The 27,228-nt window shown below is 38.0% G+C and overlaps 1 protein-coding gene across 1 annotated transcript; it reads left to right on the top strand.

Annotated features, from left to right (window-relative positions):
- Nucleotides 1-13,225: 13,225 nt before the first annotated feature.
- Nucleotides 13,226-21,435, top strand: LOC127172439 (membrane-spanning 4-domains subfamily A member 4A-like). Its single transcript, XM_051121702.1, has 7 exons — nucleotides 13,226-13,319; nucleotides 15,783-15,814; nucleotides 16,079-16,198; nucleotides 18,595-18,651; nucleotides 20,143-20,295; nucleotides 20,927-21,070; nucleotides 21,382-21,435. The coding sequence occupies exons 1-7, from the start codon at nucleotides 13,226-13,228 to the stop codon at nucleotides 21,433-21,435; spliced, it is 654 nt and encodes a 217-aa protein (XP_050977659.1).
- Nucleotides 21,436-27,228: the final 5,793 nt, after the last annotated feature.

The raw sequence follows: 27,228 nt of genomic DNA, 5'->3' as shown, positions 1-27,228 counted from the left end.
TAAGGATTGTTAAAAGGGCTGATTATTATGAACCAACAAACAAAATGTGTAGATTTAGTTGATTTATATACAGCACAGATAATGTACAAAGTTTATAATAATTTCCTTCAAAATCGTATTCAGAGGCTGTTCAAAATAAGAGAAAGTAATATATATGTTTAAAAACTACTAATGTAAAAATAGGTGTATATCTGTCAAAGGGGTTAATCTATGGAATAAATGCAATAAGGAATTAAAACTGTAATTCACAAGAAAATGTACTAATGCAAGGTGATAAATAATTATATGACTAAGTATTAAAAAATTGTCAATGTATCAGCTTAAATTTTGAAGTAATAGTTGGAATGTGTATTTCTGTTATCATGTATGTTTGGAATTAGTACATTTTGGGAAATGTTTTATGTAATTTTGTTTATCTTGTGTTATCTAATTTAGTAAAAAGTGTTGTTCGTCAGTTAATAATTTATGAAGGGTAGACTAGGCATAATAAGCAACGCTTCGGCCTACACTTTTTTCGGTATCTGTGTTTATAGATTTATTTTTGTGAAGTATTGTCTTTGAAGACCGAAAAAATATATTATTGTTTGATTGATTAATTGATTGATGGCACCCATTCGGTGGAATGGCTCGTAAACAGTATAAAAAGAAACCACAAGATTTCCATGATAAACTCACTTTTACCACAATAGTCTAAAAACTACTAAGGATGTGCACTAAAAGACATCTGACTCATTTTCAGTTTCCAAAGTTAAAAATTGCACTGGAAAAAAATAGCAAACAGTTTTTACTCAGATATTGTTACTAAATTTCAAGAAATGGTGTTGACATTGAATTAAACATGAACTTTTAAAGTAGAAAGACTCAAATCAACATACTCCAATATTCTTCATTTTCTTTTTTTGTACCCCATTACACGTGTGCACCATTACTACTGTCACCTTTCATGTGTCAGCTTTTCTTCCTGCAGGTGAAAGCTTCTCTTATAATGAATGTGATCAGTGCCATAACTGCAGCGGCAGCCATTGTTCTGATGGGCATAGAGATACACTTTTCAGAGCGCTATACCAGATATTATCAATTTAGGGTACGATGTGCAAGACTATATTAATGTGATTACTGTTTTATTTAAACAAATATTTTGTGTCATTATTAACTAATTGAAGCTAATTTTTAATAATATACAGTGTGCTGGTCATACACTTACAATGAGCTGGACATTTCATATTTCAAAATGATGCAAAAGCACCATAAAAGTATTACAAAAGCAGTTAATATGACTTGTGCACAATATGTTTCAAGATTCTGAAAACCCTATCTAACATTTAGAAACACTGAAATATTATTTGAGAAAACTTTCATGTTGAATCATGTTGGGCATGCTGCATATTTTTTAGAGATATGATCTGGGGGTCGTTGGAATATTGCTGGTGTTCACCATCCTTCAGTTCATCATCTCCATCTGTATCTCGGGATTTGCCTTCAAAGCCAACAACAACACCAACTCTACAGTGGTAAATGTGGCACTGAACAAGGCAAATGATTGTAAATGATGATAACCAGGGTCTGTTTAACCCATTTACTAGTATGTACATTAATTTTACCTTAAACAGTCCCAACCACAAATACTTTTGTTTTTGCCCCCATTTTTCATGAGCTGAACTCAATGATCTAAGACTTTTTCTATGTACACAAAGGCCTATTTCTCTCAAATACTGTTCACAAATCTGTCTAAATCTGTGTTAGTGAGCACTTCTCCTTTGCCGAGATAATCCATCCACCTCACAGGTGTGGCATATCAAGATGCTGATTAGACAAGATGCTGATTAGGCAGCATGTCATCTAAAATGTGCAGTTTTACAGTATGTTCCTTGGGGGTGGGCAGTCAGTATCCAAAAACCAGTTGATCAGGTTGTTGATTGTGGCCTGTGGAATGTTGGTCCACTCCTCTTCAATGGCTGTGCGAAGTTGCTGGATATTGGCAGGAACTGGAACATGCTGTCATATACGCTGATTCAGAGCATCCCAAACATGCTCAATAGGTGACATGTCTGGTGAGTATGCTGGCCATGCAAGAACTGGGATGTTTTCAGCTTCCAGGAATTGTGTACAGATCCTTGCAACATGGGGCTGTGCATTATCATGCTGCAACATGAGGTGATGGTCGTGGATGAATGGCACAACAATGGGCCTCAGGATCTCATCACGGTATCTCTGTGTGTTCAAAATGCCATCAATAAAATGCATCTGTGTTCGTTGTCCATAACATACGCCTGCCCATACCATAACCCCACCACCACCATGGGCCACTCAATCCACAACGTTGACATCAACAAACCGCTCACCCACACGACGCCATACACGCTGTCTACCATCTGCCCTGTACAGTGAAATCCTTGATTCATCTGTGAAGAGAACACCTCTCCAAAGTGCCAGACGCCATCAAATGTGAGCATTTGCCCACTCAAGTCGGTTACGACGACGAACTGCAGTCAGGTCGAGACCCCGATGAGGATGACGAGCATGCAGATGAGCTTCCCTGAGACGGTTTCTGACAGTTTGTGCAGAAATTCTTTGGTAATGCAAACCGATTGTTGCAGCAGCTGTCCAGGTGGCTGGTCTCAGATAATCTTGGAGGTGAAGATGCTGGATGTGGAGGTCCCAGGCTGGTGTGGTTATACGTGGTCTGAGGTTGGATGCCAGCTCTGAAAGGCACACCTTATGGTAGAGAAATGAAATCAATCATGCTGACATTCCTGCAGTCAGCATGCCTTGCACGCTCCCTCAAAACTTGCAACACTGTGGCATTGTGCTGTGTGATAAAACTGCACATTTTTAGTGGCCTTTTATTGTGGCCAGCCTAAGGCACACCTGTGCAATAATCATGCTGTCTAATCAGCATCTTGACATAACACATGGATTATCTCGGCAAAGGAGAAGTGCTCACTAACACAGATTTAGACAGTTTTCACAGTTTTGTGAACAATATTTGAGAGAAATAGGCCTTTGTGTACATAGAAAAAGTCTTAGATCATTGAGTCCAGCTCATGAAAAATGGGGGCAAAAACAAAAGTGTTTTTTTTTGGTCAGTGTATAAAACTATCAAAATGAACTGAAAATATTTCAATGACCATAATATGTACCACTACACACCTTCGTGGTCTAAAACCAGGACAACAACAGTACAATACAAGCTGTTTAATTTTAAATAAATTATCTGTAGTCTTGTATTGTTGAGATGCTGTTATGCTACAAACAGTAAAACATAACTCATTTTCTTTTAATTAAAAAAACAACAACAACCTGCTTCATTGGCTGTGTCCAAAAGCTCTAAAGGCAGGAAGGCATCAAGGCACAATTTTGAAGGCAGCATAGATGTATCCTTCGCTGCCTTAGATATCCCACAATTCTCTGCGTTCCATTCTGTGACGGTTGAGCTAAAAAAATAAAGATGGCGTCTGAAAGTTGCATTTGGTGGTCAGTTTGTGCATAAATGTATATTTCTGAATAACGTTTTGCACTTTTGATGTTATTTCTAGTGAGAAATCAATATTATAGTATCTAAATATTTGTTTAGTAATTATTAAAACTCATTCTATTTTGTTGTAGATCATTAAACGGTTACGCTGCCTCAGAAGCCTGTCCGAAATCAGTTTCATGAGGTGCCTTCGTGCAAAAACGCACAAGTGACTGCAAAGTCACTGAATGATAAGGCAGTGAGGCAGCAAATCAGCTAGGCTTTCGGACGCAGCCATTGTAAACTGATTTTTTTTTTTTTTTTTCACTCTTCTAGACTGCTGAAGTGCATGACAGAGACAGTTTTGCTTTGGTTTTCCTCACATTTAGCCTATAAACATAGTTGCATGGATCTTGCTAGTAAAATTAAAACTGATAATGAGTCTGAATCTGTACTAACATACTGTATCTTGTCTGTTGCTTTCCAGGGAAGCTGAGTCGTACTAAAAAGATCCAAAGGCTCCAAGGAAATAAATATCTCATATTCTTGCTTTTTAAAATCTGTTCTAGTGTTACAGTGTTATATTTATGCATATTTTGTTATATATTTGATCATTATACTCATGCATCAGGCCAATGTATTTTCATTTTCATATTTGATATGGAGAAAAAGACTGTATTTGTTAACCAAGTTTCTGAATGAGTATATCCTGAACGTATGTTAAGACTAGTGTTGGTGGAAACACATTACACATAACGCGAGTTACCTAATCAGATTACTTTTTTCAAATAAGTAATGACAGTTCTCCCATTTATTCCCTGACAGCTCTCCTGCCCCAATGTTAAGAGAAAACAGGACTAAGAGCAGAGGTGTAAACATGATGGTTACTGTAGTTCTAAACTAAATGTGAACATGCATTTACTCATGTCACTTGCACAAAAACAGATTCAGTATTCTTCAAAATAAATAAAAAATGAAGTTCAAACTCACAATATTACGGAAGCCTGCAATAAATAAATGTTTAATAAAACAAATTTCCTTTATGCATTTACTGCATACTGATATGCAATTAATTAACTGATTCATTCATTCATTGCATTTGACCCATATCTATCCTGTCTAGACTGCCCAGATAATGAAGTTTTTACTGGCATAACTGAACTTCGATGATCCAATTCAGCCATACTAATAAAAAAATTATTGCTGAAGGGTGTTGAGCTTTCTTCCCATGTGTCCTATTCCTCATGCAATCCAGAATGGCAGCACACCTGAAACGTTTAAGCTATGCCTTCTACTGTACAAATGTGAATTTATATTTCCTTCAGCCTGAGGCTTTTTCCTTTCACTTTTGGTGTAAAAGGGCTTTCACATTTGCCAAACGTAGAACTTTTTTTTTATATTAAAAACAAACAAGCCCAGCCCAGATGAGAAAAAGTAACGTACCACATTACTTTCAATAAAAAGTAACACAATTATAAGTTACTTTTTTGTCATGCATTCATTTTAAAAGTAACTTTCCCCAACACTGGTTAGGACTGTCACAGAGTGACATCTGCTGATGCTTTTTAAAGATGTTTGTGTTCACAAATTTTTATAATTTATGCTACCTTGTAGTTTTTGTTTACATTTTAGGAGGAAGAGTGTTATATAATCCTTAAAAGTATAAAGCAAGTTCATATGAACCAAGCTCCTCTATAGCGGTTCTTCACAGTGCACACACATAAAGACATATTATCAACATGATCAGACATCCACATCAACACATCACATACTTTTAGTATCTCATTTTCTTCTGTGATAAAATAGAAAAAAAAAAAAATTGCCATAAGTCCTCAAGTGAATAGATGTGTCTTTCTGCTTTAACACTGTAGTGCATAAAACATTACACTACTGTAGATTTCCTTTGTGTGTATTTTCAAAAATGAATGATATGCAATTAATTAATTAATTCATTCATTCATTGCATTGACCCATATCTGTCCTGTCTAGACTTTCCAGAAAATGAATGAATGGAGTGATTACCAGTGGAGGTTATGCTTTTTCTCTTTTTGTACATTTATTTTAATGGCTTTACTTATTAGCTTCTGATTTAATTTTTAGAGTGAACATGTCCTGTGTTTCTTTTGAGGGGCAGTGGCCCAAACCAAAAAAGGGGCACTAAGGGTGCTTGTTAATACAAATGATCCAGTTACAAATATACAATTATTAAAAGAAGACAGCACATTCTGTAATCATTTCAGACTTTATTGTAGAAGTTTTGATAAGAGTGGGGTCTCCCACACTCTCTGAGCTAGTGCCTCTTCAATGGAAGTAGGGGAGAGTGGGGTAAGTTGAGCCAGTGGGTAAGCTGACCCATCCCTTGTATCATAGCAAATTGAGCCATGGGAACACTTCAGAAGCAATATTTTCAGAACCCTTTGTCATAGATACAGTCTGATAATTTAAAATAATAGGAAATATGCTGAATTACTTTAGATACTTTCATTGTACTTCTGCATTATTTTCCCTTATCATGAGGATCACATAAGTGAAAAAAAGGCTAATCTTACCCCACTTTTCCCTTTAAGTATTAGACATTTAATTTAATATTGTACAGCAGAAATCTACATTATATACTAACAAACAACTCATTTGTATTTACATCTTTAACTATTTCTGAATGAATGAATGATTTTAATAAATTGTCTATCAAATTTTTATTAACAACAACAAATTTTTATAATTTATATTAGATCTGGTCAGGTACAATAAATATGATTAGACATTCTATTCTATTGAGGACTTATGGATATTTTGTTTTTTTTTTTCTATTTTATCACAGTAGATAATGAGATACTAAAAGTATGTGATGACAGAAATACAAAAACAAACTATCAAATGTCCTTTTGTGTGTGCAATGTGAAGAACAGCAAATTTAGGAGCTTAATTTATATGAAACTGCTTTATATGCTGAACTTAATTTACATACTTTCTACCTGCACTTTTAAAGACCCTTATCATGAGGATCACATTGAGCAAATTCTAATACCCAACTGTTCTTAAGTATTAGACATTTAATTTAAGATTGAGACAGCAAGGAAATCCCCAATGGGATGGGTTAAATGAAGAGCACAAATTCCAAGTATGGGACACCATATTTGGCCACACTTCATGTCCTTCCCTTCCTTTTCCTGTCCTATTTTGTTGTCATGTTAAATACAAATGAAGTCATATTAAAAACATTAGGCTGCTTTTAGCCTGCTGGAGCTGGTTTTGGGCAATGAAACTAAGTATGTAAATAATTAAATAAATTAGCACGATAATATCATGTATCGGCGATCTCGCAGGCTGACGATAGGACCCAATGCTACTGTAGCATATTATTTACTCACCCTTTATGCATCCTAGGTGTATATGACTTCCTTCTTTCAGACGAATGCAATTGGAGTTATATTAAAAATTATCCTGGCACTCCCAAGCTTTAGAACGGCATAGATGGGTGTTTCATCAGTCCAAAACAAGTCCAATAATATGCATCCATCCATAATACTCCGGGGAGTCAATAATGGCCTCCTGTATCCATATTTAAAATGTAAGAATCACTTTAATCTAGTTTGCGCTAACAGTTGTACACGGAGCTGCTTTGGCAAGGGGCTGTTCGCCAATCACAATGCAGTGGAACAGTTAACCAATTACAACACATTTAGTTTTTCGGAAGGCGGGCCTTCATTAAACCCATAACTAATCGAGCTATTTGTGCCAGGCTGAGGAGAAAGGTATTGTAATAATGTAAATTATGTGAAAAATAATGTGTTTTCGAACCACCAAGCATAAGAGCATGTTCTGCTACAACCCCAAAACAAAATCCAGACTTTAATAGGACCCCTTTCATGCAACAAACTTCGAAACTGTTGTGTCCATAAAGCGACACACAGATTGTGAGTGAGGCTGTGGAGCAGGTGGGAAAACATGGACTGGATTATTTAGCGGAATCAGTGGATGTTTAGTGGAGTGGTAACAGAACGCTTTGAGCTGGGTAATTGGGGGACTGGTGAGAGGGGCACCTCAGCTGATGAGGCCAGAGGGGCAGTGGCTTTAGCCACCGGGTCACCCCCCTGTGCACGGCCCTGTGTGGTGAGTACATACAAAGTGATGAACTCTTTTTTTTTTTGGTCATATTATGAAGTATTCATACAGTATTATTCATATAATTTTTAAATGTTGTGCAATTTAAAACACTACAAGCACAAACCAAGCCTTTCTATCATCATGTGGTACAATGGGGCTACGGGGTAAATGCAATACTTTTTATTGACATGGTTTTTAATGAAAACCAAAAACATACTGTTGCAAAGACTTCTTAACGGGACTTTCAGCCTCACTGATACATTACTGTAAACAAATTAAAAGGAAACCACAGGATTTCCATGGTAAACTCACTTTTACCACAGTAGTCTGAAAACTGAGACACTTTTACCACTAAAAGGATGTGAACTAAAATACATCTGACTCATTTTCAACTTACAAAGTTAAAAATTGCACTGAAAAAAAAAGTGTAGAAACTATTTTTACTCAAATTACTATTAAATTTCATAATTAATTACAAAGAAATGTCAAGTAAAACACTGAATTAAACATTAACTTTTAAAGTAGAAAGACTGAAATTAACATACTCCAATAATTTTTTTTTAGGCTGTTTAACAAGTGTGCACCATTACTACTGTCATCTTTCATGTGTCAGATTTTCTTCCTGCAGGTGAAAGGATCTCTTATAATGAATATGACCCATGCCATAACTCCAGTGCAAGCCATTATTCTGATGAGTATAGAAATATACCTCTTGTCAGAGCACTATGAATGCTACACTTATAAATCCATGTGTTTAAAATTGAAGGTACAGTTGGCGCCGATAGCCTTGTGGTAAGTGTGCCGACATATATATTATACAAAGACCATAAAAGCATTATAAAAGTAGACCATGTGACTTGTGAGCTGTGTTCCCAGTGTCTGAAAACCATGTGTAATGCAGTAAAACTCTGTATAGCTCTGTAATGTAAACTCACTCAGTATAGTTGATGGAATATTTTTTGAGAAACTGCTTTCATATGGGCATGTTAAATATTTTACTTGACATGATCTGGTGATTTTTGGAATATTGCTGGTGTTCTTCATCCTTCAGCTCATCATCTCCATCTTTGCCTCAGGATTTGCTTGCAAAGCCAACAGCAACACTGACTCTACAGTGGTATATGTGGAACTGAACCAGGTAAGTGATTTACGGAACGCTGGCTAAACGTCTGGTGCATAAGGCACACTTAGCTGGAAACACTTAAGGAGTTTCGAAGTCGTCATTGGATTAATTACAGTATATACAGGATTTCCGAAAAACGTCACGTTCTTCAACGTTCTGCCTGGAAACAAAGATGTTGTGGTACCAAACCCCCTCACGAAAAAGAAAGCCGTCGTGTTTACAACTTGAACGATGACGATGAACGCTTTTCAGGATCAACTAAAAGCTGGATTTATGGAAATGCCAATGACGGAGCCTGAGCAGAGGAGCCTGGCTTGCAGAAAATAGCACATTTCTGAGTGATCTCCTGCAATGTTGTTTCAAATGCCGTGCTGCGATGCAGACGGGCACCTCCAGCACCCATGCAGAGGGTGTGTTCACTGAGAAGTCATGCTCTCACCATGAGAATATGAGTTTCGCTGTCTTCTCTCATGGATCACTTTCTTTAATGAAGGTGTTCATCCTCATTCTGCTCTCCCATTTCCTTTCTCTCCTAAGAGAAAGAAACAGCAGGCTCTGCTACTGGTTCCCTATTCGTGCTGTGTTAATTCCTCTACTTCTGCTGCTCTTACTACCTTTGACAACACTAAAGACAGAGGTTACAGCAGGAAAATCACCTTCTTCGACTCACCAGTCTCGCCCAAGGGACTATTTGGCCCTGCTGTGGATGCTGGGATGCTGAACACTTCACTGAGGCACAGAAAACTTGGCACGCTCTGTGTCGCTTCTTGTCTAGGCACTTCAGTGCTGCAGCTGCTTCAAATCGCCAGAAGCCTGCAAAGCTAGACCCATCTTGATCTGTTTGCAGAGAGGAAGAGTTACTTGGTTCAGTTCGCCTGCAGGCCACCTCATTTCAAAAGTATTACTTAGACTTCAGTGCGGGACAACAAAGCTCATGTTCTCTGGTCTGAAATGCAAACACTGGATTTAGCCAGATCAGGACAGGAACTCATTGCTCACAGGTCGCTGCTGCTCAGCCACCTGGAGTGTCACGGCTTAAAAAAAAAATCAATCTAATCAAGAGTTCTTTGTCTCCCAGTAAGCGAGTAGTCTTTCTGGGGACCATTATAATGGATTACGCCAGAATGTTCCCTGACTATTCAGCAACTGGTTATAGACTTCACGTCCACTTACAGCTTTTCAGAAGATGCTCAGCCTCATATCAGCCGCCTCCTCTGTAATTCTTCCTTATGCGGCCTCTCCAGTATTGGCTAAAAGCCAGTGTTCCGTCCCATCGATCACCAAGGTGGTCTATGGTCACATTCCCTTTAAAGAATGGCTTGGTGCCTCCTGTTATGCGCGCACAGGGCAAACACCTCTCATGCAGTTCATGTGCCCCGCAGATTGAACCAAGGAATGGATATGCTGTCCAGAGGTGATATAGCTCCAGGAGAATGGAGACTACATCCTCAGACAGTTAAAATGATTTGGTCTGTCTTCGGGAGGGCAGAGGTGGACCTTCCTCCCAATTGCCCTGCTTCCTCAGGTCATCAAATGGGTCAGGGAAGTTAAATGCTCAAGTCAAATTCCCAGAGTTGATTCAGCTGTTATCAGCAACCCCTTGGCCAATACCACTGAGGAAGGACCATCTCTCGCAAAGCGAAAGGCTTGATTTGCACCCCCAGCCAGAGCTGTGAAGTTTATGTTTGGCCCCTCGACAGGAGCTTGTCCAGCTCACTGCAAGTGTTAATAACACCATTTTAGAGGCTAGAGCCCCATCTGCAGATGCTTTTATGCCCATAAATGGTCAGTCTTCTGTGACTGGTGTTCAGCATGAAGCCTGGACTCAGATTCTTGTAATATGTCCCACATTCTAACCTTGTAACAAGAACTGTTGGAAAGGGGCGGGGCGCATTCCACACACAAAGTTTATGTGGCAGCTATCGCAGTGAATCATTCCTTTGAAGCTGGCCAGTCAATTTGCAGAAACAACCTGGTCATTAAGTTTCTAAGGGGAGCTCAGAGATTGAACTAGCCTTGTCCTCATACAGTGCCGACTTGGGACTTATCCATACTCCTAATGGCCCTACGGGGCCCTCCTTTGAGCCTCTCCAAACAGCCGAATTGCCTTCCTCCTGGCTTTAGCATCAGTCAAGCGAATGTTTGCAGGCACTGTCAGTCCAGGTGCTTCCTGTCTTGAGTTTGGGCCTAAAAACTGTAAAGTCATCCTTGCACCGAGACACGGCTATGTACCTAAGGTGCTCTACACCATGTTTGGAGCCCAGGTTATCGCCTTTTTAGCACTCCCAGCTGTTCAGACACTCAGAGCAGCTTTTTGTATGCTCTGGAGGCCACTCTAAAGGGTTCTCACTGGATAGTAGATGCTATGGTCTTGGCTTGCCATGCCCTGTTGGGGTGAGGGCCCACTCCACCAGAAGTATGGTCTGGGCATGGTTTAGGGTTGTGACGATGAGGAAATTTCCCCACCGGTTAATCGACATGTGACAACACCGGTAATACCGGTATCACCGTGGGGGTGGGGGTTTCCTCTTTTTTTCTGCGTTTAAATAGCTTATAAATGCGTGCGTATTATACTTTCACTTTCAGTTTTGCGGGAATTGGCAATTCGGCGTCAATTGTTTGAATGGACGATAACGAAAGTACAAAAAAAAAAAAAAAAAAAAAAAAAAATCACTGATATTAAACAGAACTTTTATTAACATAACGAAAAAAAAAACACAACGCCATTCTCTTTCTGTAAATTCGACTCCTCTCGTTCTCCTCACGTGATAAATGAAATATGACGCAATGTAGCCATGTTCAGTTTTTAATTATAGTGTGTTTATAGTATATCTTAAGTAAATTATTTAGAATTATATTTTCCATTTAATTCAAATAAATATTTAATAAAAAAACGAATACTTAAAAAAAAAAAAAAAAAAAAAAATGTGGGGACGGTGTCACGGTGGAAAAGTGATGTCACCGGTGTTGCGTCTTAAAAGTGAATAAAAAAAAATTTTTCCTGAATAACCAGAAATTATATTTTTACAAAAGTTTTAAAAAGGGGGTCTCTAACATTGATTAAACGAAAAAAATGGGTTAAAAGGGTAAAAATTTAATCATGCAAATATTTTCCCTTAAAAAAAAATGGAACCAAATTTTTAAAAAAAAGTTTTTAAAATTTTACAAAACAAATTTAAAAAAAAAGGGGACAAAAAATTTTAAAAATTTTTTTTTAATTTCCTGGCTAAATTTGGTTCCCCCCCGGTTGGGTGGCTAGGGTGTCCCCAATTTAAAAGCTACAGTCCTGGGGCCAGGGGGGGCGGGCCACAAAAACACTGCGGTAGACTAGCTTTTTTTAAAAAACCTCGGGGTTTGGGTTGCATTGTTTTTTTAGTTTTTTATTTGGTGTCATTGCCTAAAAAACATTTTTGAAATAAGACGGTTTTTAACGGGGTTTCCTTCCTCCTTTTTTTGGGGGGGAACCAAGTATTTTTTGTCTGTTTACAACGGGGGTATTTAACGATCCGGTTTTTTCCCCCGGGAGTTCCCCCTCTAACCCGGGGGGGTTGGGGGGACCCGATTCCAGGTTAAACCCCCCCTACCCTTGCCCCCAGCGGTTTTCCGGGGCAACCCCGGGTTTCCCCCTTTTTTAGCAACGGTGTGTCGCCCCGGGGGTGGGGCCCCCTCCCCCCGGTGTTGGGGGCCCCGGAACCCCCCCTTTTTCCGAGGCAGAGTGGGATGGGGCCGGGGGGGATCCCTCTTCCCAAAGGGGGGGCGTGCCGCCCCTTTTTCCCCCCCTAGACTGTCCTCTTTCTTTCAACCCCGCGCGGGCCCTTTCCCCCTTTAAATAAGGGGCGGAGGCTGTGCGCCCGAGGTTAAGCCCGCTCGGGCCGCTGGGGGGTTTTCCCCCCGGCTCTTTTGGGGTCAGATGATCTGTGCGGGTTAAAAACCCCCCCCTCCCCCTTTTCCCCAAATCTGGGCCTCTTCTTGGGGGTGGAAAGCCCCCGGGTTTTCCCCTTTTGGGGACTTGGCGCTCCCTTTTTCTCGGGGGAACTTGAATACACGCTTTTGTTCCTTTTATTTTCCCTTTTTGTTTTCGGAAGTGGATTCGCGATTTTTGATTTTTTTTGGGGTGGCATTACGTCCATTTGGGGGGGGGCTTTTTTCTTAAAAGGTTTAAAAAAAAAAAAAAAAGAAAAAAAAAAAAAAAAAAAAGGGGGTTTTTAATTTTATTTTCCTGCTTGTTTTTTAATTTGTTAAATTAAAAAATTTACTTTATAATTGTGGCCCCTTAAAAAGTTTATTCTCCCACTTAAACTGAATTTTACTTTTGTGAAACCCATTTGTGGGTGGTCCCAAAGGATTTGTCCTACCCATATGAAGGGGGGGTTTACTAAAAGGGGAAAAGTGTGCTTTCCCTTTTAAAGAAAAATTTTTTGGGGGGGGGATCGCCACATCAGGCTGTTTTTCCGTCGGTTGGTCCTCTCGAAAAGGGGAAAAAAGGACACTCCGAGCAGTTTGTCTGCTGGGGCTATGGCACTTTTTTTTTGGCCTGCGGCATGGGGGCCGGTGGGGCCAAGACCAAGGGGTTTTTTGGGGGAAAACCCGCTTTTATACAAGGCCGCCGCAGCCCGCGCCTTCTTTGGAGGAAAGGTTTTTTGTTGGGGCCGGGGTTGGGGCCCGCGCCGTTGCTGCACATGCCCCCCCCGGTTTGGGGGGGGTATGGGGCCACCCCCCCGGTCTGGGGGTTAAAAAGTTGGCCCTTAGGCCCGGGGGGCCCCGGTTTTTCCCCTTTTGCCAGAGATATGGCCTGCCCCCGGGGGCCCGGACCCTAGGGGGGGCCCACGGGAAGGGCGGGCCCCCCCCTTCCGGTCCCGCTTCCTTTTCCTCAAAAGGCCCCAAACCCCCCTCCCCACGAGCCACGGGCCCCTTTTTCCCGGGAAAGGGCGGGGGGTTTTCCCCCGGGGGGGTTTTACCCGCAGAGTTGCCCCCCCCATCCAGGAAAAAGCCAAACCAACCCCGGTAACCCCTCTATGGTGTTGGGGTTGGGCCCGGGCCCCCAAAAAAAACTTTCTCCATTTCAGGCTACACGGGCTGGTGTGGGTTTACCTCAGGCCGGACCTTCGGGAAATAACCCCTGCCATAGGGGGGTCTTTACTGAAAAATTTTTCCGGGGGGTGGCACTTTCCAATAAACCTTTTCCCGTGGCCGACCGGGGTTCCCCCCGGGGAACCCCTTTCCCTCTGGTCACGGGTCTATACGGGCCCTTGGCTGGGGAATCCGGTTCCGTCTGGGGGTTTCCCCCCCCCCTTTTGGGGCGCTCCTTCCCTGCCTGGGGAGCGGGTTTTTCCTCCAAACCCCTCCCCGATAAAAGGCCACTTTGTTGCCCCAGCCCCGGGGGTGCCCCCCAGGGGGTTGGTCGCCGGGCCCTGGTTTGGGCACCCCGTTCCCGGGAAAATTTCCCGAAGTTAATTTCCAAATTTTTGGGAGACCCGCCCCGCATCCCTGCAGCGCTTGCTTCTCTATTCAGAAGCTGCCGGCTGCATGCACCGCATGTGCTTTTAAGCTTCCTGGTCTCTGCGTCACCCCGCCTGTGACGTCTCGCTTCTCCATTGGACTGTATGCACACGTGTTTCAGAGCGTGGTCACGCTGGAGGCGTTCCCATAGCGTTTGAGACGCAGCCTCTCGTTCCCTCGGGGAACCTTGGTTACATACGTAATCTGAGACGTTATTACCCACATTTAGCCTACAAAAATAGTTATTACGGTGTGTGAATCTTAAAATTAAAACTGATGATGAGTATGAATTTCTTCTGTACTGACATACTGTATCTTGTCTGTTGCTTCCCAGGGAAACTGACTGAGTCATAATGAAAAGTTACTTCTTCAAATAAGTAATGACAGTTTTTCCATTTATTGACTGACAGCTCTCCTGTCCCCATGTTGAGAGATTTCGGGAGTAAGAGCAGTTTGAGATGCAGCCTTTACTGTACAAACAAGAATTTGCATTTTACGTTTTAATTTTCGCGTGAATGTAACGCATTACTTTCCATAAAAAATAACTAAGGAACACAATGTTGTAATATTGAAATGCATTGCTTTTAAAAGTAACTTTCCCAAACAGTGGTCAAGACTGTTTTGTGTTAATGTTTATTAACATATTGGAGAAAACACACAGGCACACACACACACACACACACACACACACTAACAACTGCTTTTTAAATACATTTGTGTTCACTTTAATTTATCAACCCTGTAGTTTTATTTGAATTTCAGGAGGCAGAGTGTTATATAATTCTTAAAAGTATAAAGCAAGTTTATATAAAACAAGCTCCTCCTTAGCAGTTCTTTACAGTGCGCACACACAAAGACATATCATAAGTGCAATCAGACATCAACATCAACACATCTCATTTAATTTCAGGTAAAATATTTCATGCATTGATTAACATCTATGATTATTTTAATTATGAACTGTATATTTTTATACAAACTTTGACATCAACTAAAAATATAACTATCTTTTGTTTTGATCTTTAACACTAGCGACATTTCTGCTAATTTATTGTTATACTTTGGTACATAAAACTCCAAATGAAGATTTTAGGATTTGTTTGGATCCTTCAAAAATACTCTATACATTTATAATAAGTGTTTATCTTAGATGACAATCCAATGTTTATGATATGAGGATATATTAGTGACAACATTTTTAGCTGTTAAGTTCTTTTATAATATAATTTTACCTTTGTTATTACATTGTAATAACAATGTAATAACAATATCACAGTTTATAACTCTAGACACATAACGTAGATGTACTGTACATGAAAAACTAAGAAAAGCAACCTTAAATGAGTTGTGAACTGCAGAATTCTAATGCTTAATGAAGATATATTTGAAGAATGTTGGTAACCAAATAGTGGACGGTAGCCATTGACTTCCATTGTATATATATTTTTTGCATACTGTGGAAGTAAGTGGCTACTGGTTTACCAACATTCTTCAAAATATCTTCTTCTGTGTTCAACAGAAAAAAGTAACTCATACAGGTTTGAAAAAAACTTGAGATGACAATTTTTATTTTTGGGTGAACTAATACGGCTTTTACAGAATTTCTCAAAGCACAGCCAAAGGCACTGGGGGTAATGCATTTAATGATTCATCATAATTGTGAATGATTTTGGGAATACTTTAAGTATCTAATTTTCTTTTGTGATTAAAAAAGAAATGTTGTCATAAGTCCTCAAGTGAATAGATGTGTACGTGTCTGCTTGCTTTAATACTTTAATGCATAAAACATTACAATACTGTAAATGTCCTATGTGTGTGTGTAAATGTCCAAACAGGAATGATAATGTTATTAAAAACAAGCAAACAAACATTTGACCCATATCTGCTCTGTCTAGACCATCCAGATAATGAATGGAGTGATGGTTTTCCTATTTGGTATTGTATGCACCAGCAACGATGGTTACGGTTATCCTATTTATGTCATTACTGGCATAACCTACTGGGGATTCCTTATTGTAAGTTCCCTTTCAGTCAGTCACGTTTGACATTACGTGACAAACTGGAATGTCCCCCGAAAGCCCAATCATCTTTGAGTGTAAGGAGCTCCGAATGGTGCTCCAAGCAGCACATGCAATCGCACATTCAGCTTTCCACTTTGGAGCAAAGTATTTATGCTCTAAGCAATCATCTGAGATTGACGAGTGTACAAGCATTTGAAAGCTTTTTAAACAAGTGTGGGTGTGATGGCGTGTCAGGGGTGATCGTGATTTTTACAGCATTGTCTGCTGCAGCCTTTCAAAAAAAGAGCCTTTTTGCACACTGCAGATTAGAAAAGTCATGGGGCAGTCGTGGCCTAATGGTTAGAGAGTCAGACTTGTAAGCTAAAGGTTGCAGGTTTGAGTCTCAGGTCTGGGAGGGATTGTAGGGGGGAGTGAATTACCAGCACTCTATCCACCCTCAATACCATGACTGAGGTGAGACCATTGAGCAAGGCACCAAACCCCCAGCTGCTCCCTGGGGCCACAGCATTGGCTGCTTACTGCTCCAGGTGTGTGTTCAGGTTGTGTGTGTTCATGTTTATTCACTATTTACTGCTGTTTGTAAAAACTTAGATGGGTTAAATGCAGAGCAAAAATTCCACATCATGTCCTTTCCTTTCCTTATAAAAAGAGCAATTTCCCTAAAAAGTGACACGGGTGTGACATTTTGTCTTTTAACAGATACCCTGGCCCCGTCTGACAGTCACATGTTTGGCTCGAGTGGAGGCCTCCTCTGTCTTCCGAACGATTAAGGCTGGATGATTGGTACCTGCGGGTGCCACATTCAGGTCATTAGCATTCATCCTCTGTACCCTTCTTTCAGAAAGAGCATAAAGAGCATAAAGAGGTCACTAGGCTGTGGAGGGCACCTTGCTCTGCCCGAAACTGAGCCAGTGCTTTTTCCACCCTGAGTACCCTCAATGGTGGAGCGGTCAAGGGGTATGTTGAGATCCCCCCCAGTCGAGAATTTCAATACAGGAGTGGAGGGCGGGCGGAGAATCTTTTATTCAGTTCTGGCCCTACAGCCAGCAGTACACAAATTTTTAAGAAAAGAGCAGTTTCCTCTTTCTCTGGGTCCCAAAAGGGCACAGATGGCAGTGTATGACACTGCACCTCCCGCTCCCACCTCCCACCTCCCACCCCCTTCTATTGCCAGTGGGCAGCAGAGCCTGGTTTGAGGACACCATGGTATTATATGGCACCTGTGTCCAGATCTCTGGAACCACCATGTGTGGTCTCTGAATGAGCTTTTAGGTGATCTACCTCCAGCTACCTTTAAACACCATCACTTCAGTAAGAGTGCCTTCTACAAGGCACACCTTTGCTTTAAAGTGTAACCTGTTTAGCGACTGATGTTCTTCCTGCTGAGAAGCCACCCGGAGATGCCCGATCAGCGTTGTGCTTTCTTTACTGCAGGAAAAGTTGGAGTGAAGACTGTCTTCCTCCACCCTGAAAACGTATGTTGCCACTATATTTGCACATCACAATGCAGTAGACAGACAGCACAACCTGATTATCAAGATTCTTAGGGGTACGAGGACGGTAAATCCTCCCTGCCCTCACCTGGTACCCTCTTGGGATATCTCCTCTGTCCTAATGGCCTTACAAAGGGAGTGCTTTGAACCTCTGCAGTCAGTGGAGTTTAAATTCTTGTCTCTTGGCTTCAGTTAAAGGGGTAGGGGACCTGCAGGCATTTTCAACAAATCATGCCTGGAGTTCAGACTGATGCGTTCCCAAGGTTCCCACCACGCCTTTCAGGAATGAGGTGATTAACCTGCAAGCGCTGCCCTCGGAAGAGACAGACCCAGCCCTTGCTCCGTCCCATTCGTGCCTTGCACTAATTTGTGGACCATACGCAGAACATTAGGACCTTAGAAGGGAAAGGCCACTCCAAGCAAAGGCTTGTCAACTGGATAGTGGATCCCAATTCGTCAGTCATTTTGAGGTAATGTAGAACGTGACTGACTGAAAGGGAACGTCTCAATTACGTATGTAACCAGATACATTATGTCCCATTGCCACAATTGTTGTACCACCACTGAGTGGCCAGGATGCACTGTCTCAGTTCCTCAGTGAAAAATTGAATGTGCGATTACACACATTCTTCCTTGCATACCCGTTTTGTGAGGTGGGGTGCAAATGCAAATCTCACACGACAATGTCCATTGGCTCGTTTTGTTACACTTAAAGATGGTTGGGCTCTCGGGGAAGATCCCAAATCGTCAGTCATTCTGACATAATGTCTTCATTCCCTCCTTCAGGGGACGAGGGCTACATGCGTAAACAAGTTTATTAATTTTATGCCTTTGCTTTCTAGCTTCTAATTTTAATTTCCAGAATGAACTTGAACATGTCCTGTGTTTCTTTCACAGTACATCACTGCTGGCTCTCTGACTGTTGCTGTGCAGAATAAACTTCATCCGTGTGTGGTGTGTACATACAATGTGATAAACATACAATTGTTTATAATGTATTCATACAGTATTATTCACATTACTCCTTTAATTGTTGTGTAATTTATACCACTAAAAGCACAAAGCAAGCCTCCCTATCATCTGTTCATTCAGTAAAGGTTGCGTGCAGTAGGGTACAATGGCATTGTGGGGTAATTGTGATTTTTAACTTTGTCTTTAAACACAGTAGCACCAGAAATCACAGCAATATACTTTTTACTGCCTTTCTATTTACATGACTTTTAATGAAAACTTAAAAAAAGCGTAAAAAATAAGAAACCACAAGATTCCCATGGTAAACTCACTTTTACCAGTGTTGGGTGAGTTGGGTGAGTTTTGAGGTCCCACTTTATATTAGGTGGCCTTAACTACTTTATACTTACATAAAGAAAAATAAATAAGAACAATGTATTTATTGTATTTATATTGTTTTGCAAAACACTTTTGCTGGTTTTGAGGTGGGATACGGGTATGGTTAGGGACAGGTTTGGTGGTATGGGTATAAAGGTGGGTTAAGGTGTAAGGGATGGGTCAACAGTGTAATTCTAAATGTAATTGCAGAAATTAATTACAGATGTAGTTACATACATGTATTTTTTCAAACATAAGTACAATAAAAAAAAAAACATACACAGTACATGTAAGTGCATTGTATCAAATGATTAATTTAAATGCAAATACATAATAGTTAAGACCATCTAATATAAAGTGGGACCAATTTTGATGTTAAATCCACTATTGAATTGTATTGTATATACATGTTCTACAGTCTATACACAGTCTATATATTAGTTCCATTACATAAGAAAAAACTGTAATTAAATTACAGAAAAAAAATAAGAGTAATCTCATACTTTCACGGTGACGCATTGCTGCCACACACATATTGTTTTTTTTCACTCAATTATGTTGTAATAATCTTTTCTCATTAAACCGTTATTCATCTAAAGATATAATTTGATAATATATAATCAATAATATATAATTAAGACTAAATATCAAGGCTGCACATGCATGTGAAAGAAATACATTAAATATTAAATTACAAAAAAAAGAAAAAAAAAAATCTAAAAATAGGAAAAAATTTCATAATATTCGTTTATCCATTTTTTTTCTGAAATGTTTTCCTCAAAAACATAATTTTTTTTTCTGAGAGTGTGGGTCTGAAGGTAGTTTTTGGACAGAATTATATTGACATATTGGAGATTAATCCTAATAAAAATGGTGCTACAATAAAAAATAAAAACTGCATTGAAAAATGGCATAGAAACAATTTTAATTCAGATATTGCTAGTATATTTCACATCTAATTACAAAGAAAAAAATGGCAAGTAACACATTAAAGTAATTGTGAAATTTAGAGTAGAACTCATACTCTTTAACAAAAACTTTAACTTAAACTTTTTGCTGTTTTACAAGTGCACTTTACTACTGTCACCTTTAATGTGTCAGCTTTTCTTCCTGCAGGTGAAAGGCGCACTTATAATGAATGTCATTAGTGCCATAACTGCAGCGGCAGCCATTGTTCTGATGAGCATTGACATGCAATTCTCTGCAAGGGACTATGGAGAATGTTACAATAATTACAGTTATTACGACTCCACATGTTTAAAACTGAAGGTACAATGTGCAATACTATATAAATGTGATCTGTTTAAATTCATTTTAAGTTTTATTTATTTAAATAAATAGTTTGTGCTACGGACCCCAGGCGCGGTGGTCACAATAACAAAAAGAATTGTGATCTGTAAAATAAATGAAAGACTGAGACGCAAGGAACACAGGACCACACCTTTCTTTCCCCAGATTAATCTAACCGGAAACCAAAGGTTTGATTATGAACAAATAACAATCACATTAAAGGTGAAGGTACACTGTCTCATTAAATTACAAGTACTTATTTGCTGAATTGCAAAAAGGTTGAATTACTAATTTTAAATTATATTTATTTTTTTATTTATTTAAATAAATAGTTTGCCCCAAAACGAAAATGGTGTCATCATTTACTATTTTAAGGTAATTGTTAATAAATATTGCACTGGTCATATAATTACAATGAACTGGACATTTCATACTTCAAATTATGCAAAGGCCCCATGAAAGTATCATATAAGTAGTCCATGTGACTTGTGACATGTTTCAAGTGTTTGAAAGATATATGTATAATGTAATATATTATAGAAACTCACTTAATATAATTGATAGTTTATTGAAAAACTACTTTCATATGAGCCTGTTGAATATTTTTTAGAGATATGACATGGGAATCATTGGAGTATTGCTGGTGCTCACCATCCTTCAGTTCATCATCTCCATCTGTATCTCAGGATTTGCCTGCAAAGTCAACAGCAACACCAACTCTACAGTGGTAAATGTGGCACTGAACCAGAACCAGGTAAATGATTTAGTGATGATAACCAGGGGTTTTATCCTATTTACCAGTATGTACTTTAATTTTACCTTAAACAGTCACAACAACAAAAATAAAGGTATCAGAATGAAAAGGAAATAAAAAATAACCTTAATATGTACCACTGTAAACTGTATTTAAATTCAGTGGTCTAAAAATAGGACAAGGTCCTTTGGTTATTCCTCACATATAGCCTATAAAAATAGCTCTTATGGTATGTGGATGTTAGCAACATTAATGCTGATAATGAGTCTGAATCTGTTCTGTACTAATATATCTTGTCTGTTACTTCCTAGGGAAAATCTGTCACTCTGAGGAGATCCTACTGTTTAAAGGATGCTAGGAATTAATAACTCATAGCCTATTGTTGCTTCTGTTGACTCAAGTAATATTTTTACATTACATTTCACAAAAAATAAAAAATAAAAATAAAAAATAAAATTTGTGATTAATCAAATGTTGATACAAAGATACTTTTTTTTGCCTCTGATGTCTTTTTTATTTTAACCTTACATAACCATAAAAAAATTATATAAAATGTATTTATGGTCAAAACAACTTTTGCTGCTTGTTTAGCACAATACCATTATTTAACAAACAAAAATGTTTCTCTGTTGGACAAAATGGTAATTCAGTGCATCTAGGATATTAAAGGGAGTTCAAAGTGAAATTAGGTCAACACCTAATTTAACCTAATGTAATATAATGTTTGCTAATCCTACAATCTTACAAACAAGTACAGTGTTGCTGAAACAGTCTAGCTTAAAAGAGGTTGGGCTAAAAAAGACAGACAAACCCTGTCTCTATCAAATAAAAATGTTATCAGACATATTCTCTGAAACAAGAACATATAGTCCACAACTGTAACCCTGCATAATGACAAACTTTGAAAAGTAATGGCAATCAACATTTTGTCAAAGCACCCAGATGCAAAGTGCTCTCAGAAAGCAATAAAATGCTCTACAATGTCCTTTTGCTGCTTTCAACAGTTGGATACTGTTGGTGTAAAACATCTCTCATCTGAAAAAACAACGAGATGCCACACACAGACAAACACACACCAGACTGGTGTAAGAGTGATCATCTGGTGTCAGAAACAACAGCAACATGCATCGTTATATCAGTGCACTGAAGAACAGCTGCTTAGATTTAGATGGGAATGCTTCTCTTTTCTCTACATTTCAGCACTTCTGACCAAATCTGACTTGTGTCTCAGTCTCCAGAGGTAGCAATTACACCCCCTTGTGGAAAATTCAGTTTATAAACTGGTAACTGTGCTTTTGAAACATAGCTGGCTTCAATTTGGTCAGCTGAATATTTACTGGACCTACAGTATATATAGTCCTAATGAGCTACCATGTGTAAAAACTATTGTTCAAGATGACATTCCAAATTGTTCCAGCTAAAAAAATCCTCATTTAGCATATACTTTACATAAAATTAATGTATTTTGAAAAATGTCAACATACAATTTTTAATGGTAAAATTCTTCAAATAATTAAAATAATTTGAATTTCAGGAGGTAGAGTGTTACATAAAGCAAGTTCACATGACACAAGCTCCTGCTTAGTGGTTTTTCATAGTGCACACAGAGAAAGATACTTCATAAGAGAGTGATCAGACACAAATCATTTCACTCAGGTACAATATATGTGCATTGATTAACATCTGTGATTATTTTAATTATAAAGGCTATATTTATATACACACTGATATACATCAATTAAAATCAACAATCATCTTTTGACCACTTTGATCTTTAACACCAGTGATTATTTTTAGTGCAAGTTTTTGCTCATTTATTGTTACACTTTGGTACATAAAATTCCATTTAAATTTGTGATTTGCTTGGATTCTTTCCAAAAAAAAAAAAAGAAAACTATACATTTATCATAAGTGACAATCATCATTTTTAGCTGTGAAGTTCTTTTTATTATATAATTTTACTGATTTTATTACATTGCAAGCTAATGTAAGCCTTTTAAATGTTCTTGTTTTAGAAACCCTGGCAGAAAAACATAAACAAATAAGATGTAGATTTACTGTATATAAAAAACAGAGAAAAGCAACCTTAAATAAGTTACGAACTGCTGAATTTAAATGATCAATGAAGATGTTTCGAAGAATGTTGGTAACCAGTTACCAATAGCCATTTACTTTGTATTTTTTAAAAATGTTATTTATTTATTTATTTATTACTAAAAAAAGTCAGTTGCTTTCAGCAGCTGCTTGGTTGCCAACCTTTTTCAAAAGATCCTCATTTGTGAAGAAGAAAGTAACTCATACAGGTTTTGAACAACCTGAGAAAACAGAATTTTAATTTTTGGATGCAGTGAGGTCATCTCAACTGACAAAGCTACAATTATAATCCAAGTAAATCCACAGGTACCACAGGATGCTGTTATTTGTGATGATAGGAGGCCAGATGAACATATCACAATACGGCACTTACAGAAGCACAGAGCGCAACCAAAGGCACTTGTATGAAGTAAAAACAATGCCACTTATACTTACAAAAAAATTAAAGTATTGCAAAAAGCTTTGCAAGAGAAAATGACAGTGTTGAGAAAAAAATAAATGTGATTTTTGTCTCGTCCAATGCAAAAGAAAATGAAGTATTGTAAGAAAAAAAGGTTTTGCAAACAAAAATATAGTAGAATTGCCAAAAAAAAAAAAAAATTATATATATATATAATTATATATATAAAACAATGCAAAACCAATGAATTTGCAACATATTTTCCAATTTATTTGCAATGCTGCTTCTATTTTGTGTTTCAGTCAAGTGTGAGCTAGCGATAATGTTATTTTTTTTTTTCACTAATGCTTGTGCTTTTGACTTTTTTTTAACACCATTCACTGTTAGATATTTCTGTAATTTCTACAGTTATTTACAGTATAATACTGCAAATTCCCCTTACAGTAAACCCCTTTGCATCATGGGAATTTTCTGTGATGTCAAAGACCACAAACAGAGACTTTATTGAAAGTAATTATTTTTGTAAAATGTTCTGAAATTACAGTTTGGATCACAAGACCCTACATTATTAAATAAAATACATTATGTTCACAAATAACACTAACTTGTTTATTTTTAAAAAGAATACAAATGGAGTACAAAATGTATTTAAATGAAGAAGCACCAGTTCCAGCTGCCACAAAAAGGCGATGGACACAATAGAATAGGTTGCTTAATTTAGAATAATCTGCAATGAATTATAATTTAGGCAATTTGTTTCTTATTGCACAATTACATATCAACGTACATTAATCAAATAAGCAAAAATTCTTGTCTTTCTTCTACTTCAGGTGCAAAAAAAAAAAAGAGATCATACAAGACATGTTCCAGATATAGTTCATTCATATTTTGATGTTTGCCTAAAAAGATTTTCAGTTACAAATTCATGCCCACGTAGTCAGGAAGCTATGAAAAATGCTCCTTTTTTATCATCATAACTTTGTCTCCTGTTTACACTCTTCACTCTTTTTTTTTTTTAAGAATGTACCTAATTACAGTCAGTAATGATAAAAATCAACGACAAAAGCCTCTAAAACAAATGAAATGGAGAAATAATACAGCAGATGTGCCAGAGAAGTTGTATGCATATGTTAGGTGATTCATCAAACTGTGAAGATGCACCCGTTTTCTCTAAAATGAGGAAACATGAGAAGTGCACATGCAGAATCAAAATGGGTGTTTCTTAATCAAGGGGCATTATTTATTTATTTGACACTTTTGAAAGAGGCAGAAGTATATGAGGATCTTGCTGCTGGATGGAGGACCATCATCAGGACCTGAATATGGGATTATAATTGCTCCTTTGCTCCAGATAAATACATTCTGATCCACAAATAAAGAGAATAAAACACAACTCTGCCTGGTATTCAATTATAGATCACTTTCTGTGCGTTTGAGAATCGCAGCACACATCTGTGGATTTCGAAACATTTTCAGCGTCAAGACATGCATACAAATCCACAGACAGGAGGACCAAAAAAATAAATAAATAAATAAATAAAACTGAAACTAAGATGAAAACAAGTGATCAAAAAACATTTTCATAAACTGACAAAATGAAAATGTTCTAAAAAATAAATGAGAACATAACTAAGAACAATTACTGAGAAATGAGCTGAAACAAAATATTACATCGCTACAGTACTGCAAGGTTAACTAAAATAAATTCTGTGGACAAGGGTTTGATTCCCAGGTGTGATGTATATGCAGTTGTTCGGAGACATAAAAGACGCATCTAATATTACATTACAGTACAATATTACCGTGTTATTATTATTATCAAATTACATTTACCGATCAGTCTAAAACATTCAAATATGACAACTTATATCAATATCAATTTATATTACCAATTAATGTAAATATACAAATGGATATATTTGTGATTTATATTATATTTATATTTTTACAAAAGTATAACTCCTGCAAATAACCGTGACAAGAGTTCATTTCGATTGTTTAGAGCATTTAGTGAAGTAAACTTGAACAGATATCGTATGCTCAGAGAAGTAAGTAGTGTACACTGAATAGGCACCTTCGATCGGAGCGCAGTTTGTGAAGACTTAAGGAGTGCAAAACTTTTCCCCATCTTTTACTTTTACTTTTCCCTGTCTAATCAATTTCAAAATGCTTTGTGTTGCTACATTTGTGTCAAGAAGCTTCCATTAAAATGTCTAGCTCTAGTCTGCACTCTGGGAGTGATCTGTTAAATCTGTTCAACTGTAAACACTAAACAGAAATATGTTCAAAATAGAAACAAATCAACTAAAATGAACAAACTCATTAATGAAACTATTAAAAACAAACTATTAAAAAAAAAAAAAAATAAAAAAAAAAATGCAGAACTATAATAACCTTGAGGTGGACTCCACCCACTGTCTACTCAAGCCAATCAGATAAAAGATAACAGAAACATTGCGTTGACCAATCGTAGCATGTTCTCACTACACCAGTCACATTTTGCTTTACAGTCAGGATGGGAACAGATTCCTTTTGATTCAGAATTATTCACAATATTCTATGGGCTTTTCATTTAAATTGTTTTTAAAGGGGTCATTGGATGCCCATTTTGGTTAAAAATTCTCAATGGTTGCGTTAAACAACACCCTTTTTACCGTGCCAAAATCAGCTCTGCAAAAATCATCTCATTCTGGTCGAGGCTGCTTTAAATGATAATGAGCTCTGCTCTGACCCCGCCCTCAGTCTTCTCTCTGTGGAGTGACGAGCCTGTTTACTTTAGCCGCATTTAGCCGCTAAACTTGCTAACTAGCACATTATTAGTAAAGGCGATCACAAAGATTCATAAAAAACCCTTATACCAGTGGTTCCCAAACTGGGGGGCGCGGTAAGTGCTAGTGTACCACCGATTTTTATAGAAATTCGAAAGAGACTGCTGCGTAGTCCGGCAGTATTCAGCACACACCACTCAGTGTGTGACGCTCTGCTCAATATTCCGCCCTATGAATGTGCGTTCCGTTGAGTTGCTCACGGCTCATATGAATGCTCCACTTGTGTACCGCTTATGCTCAACGGAAATACAAAGACCACTCAAATAACGCACTGACAAAAAATTTCTATGTATACTTGTTCCTGTTTGCAATAGCGTAACATACTGTGCTGTAACCTGTTGTAGTACTGCTGTACTGGACAACGCTGGTAAAATGACGCTATTCTCTCATGATGGTATGCTCTGCTCACATGCTCTGATAATAATAGCTTTGTAGGACTAACGTATACATTATTTTGATAATTAGTCAAAAAAAAGTTATATCTGATTCTGTTTCATAGAACTGAATAAACTAATATATTGAGATTTAATTTTATTGTTACTTTCAATAAACGTTGGAAAGTATGGACAAGTTTTTGAAAAGACAATACGTGCCAGGTAAACAAAGTAGATGATGAATCTACTCTAAAGATCACAACTACAAAAAGGGGAAAAAAATATGAGAAAATCTGTTTAAAAACAGTGAATGCTGTTACATAGTACAAAAAAAAAAAATAGTACATAGTAAAGCTGCATGCTTTACTTTTGATGTTTCTACTCTAAAAGTGACTAGTTCCTTGTTTATTTTTTTTTTTTTTTTTTTTCAGTAAGTTGTCACACACTGAATTTTAATTATTA

Source organism: Labeo rohita, chromosome 10 (assembly GCF_022985175.1).
Source record: "Labeo rohita strain BAU-BD-2019 chromosome 10, IGBB_LRoh.1.0, whole genome shotgun sequence".
NCBI lineage: Eukaryota > Metazoa > Chordata > Actinopteri > Cypriniformes > Cyprinidae > Labeo > Labeo rohita.
This window is presented reverse-complemented; position numbering and strand designations above follow the sequence as displayed.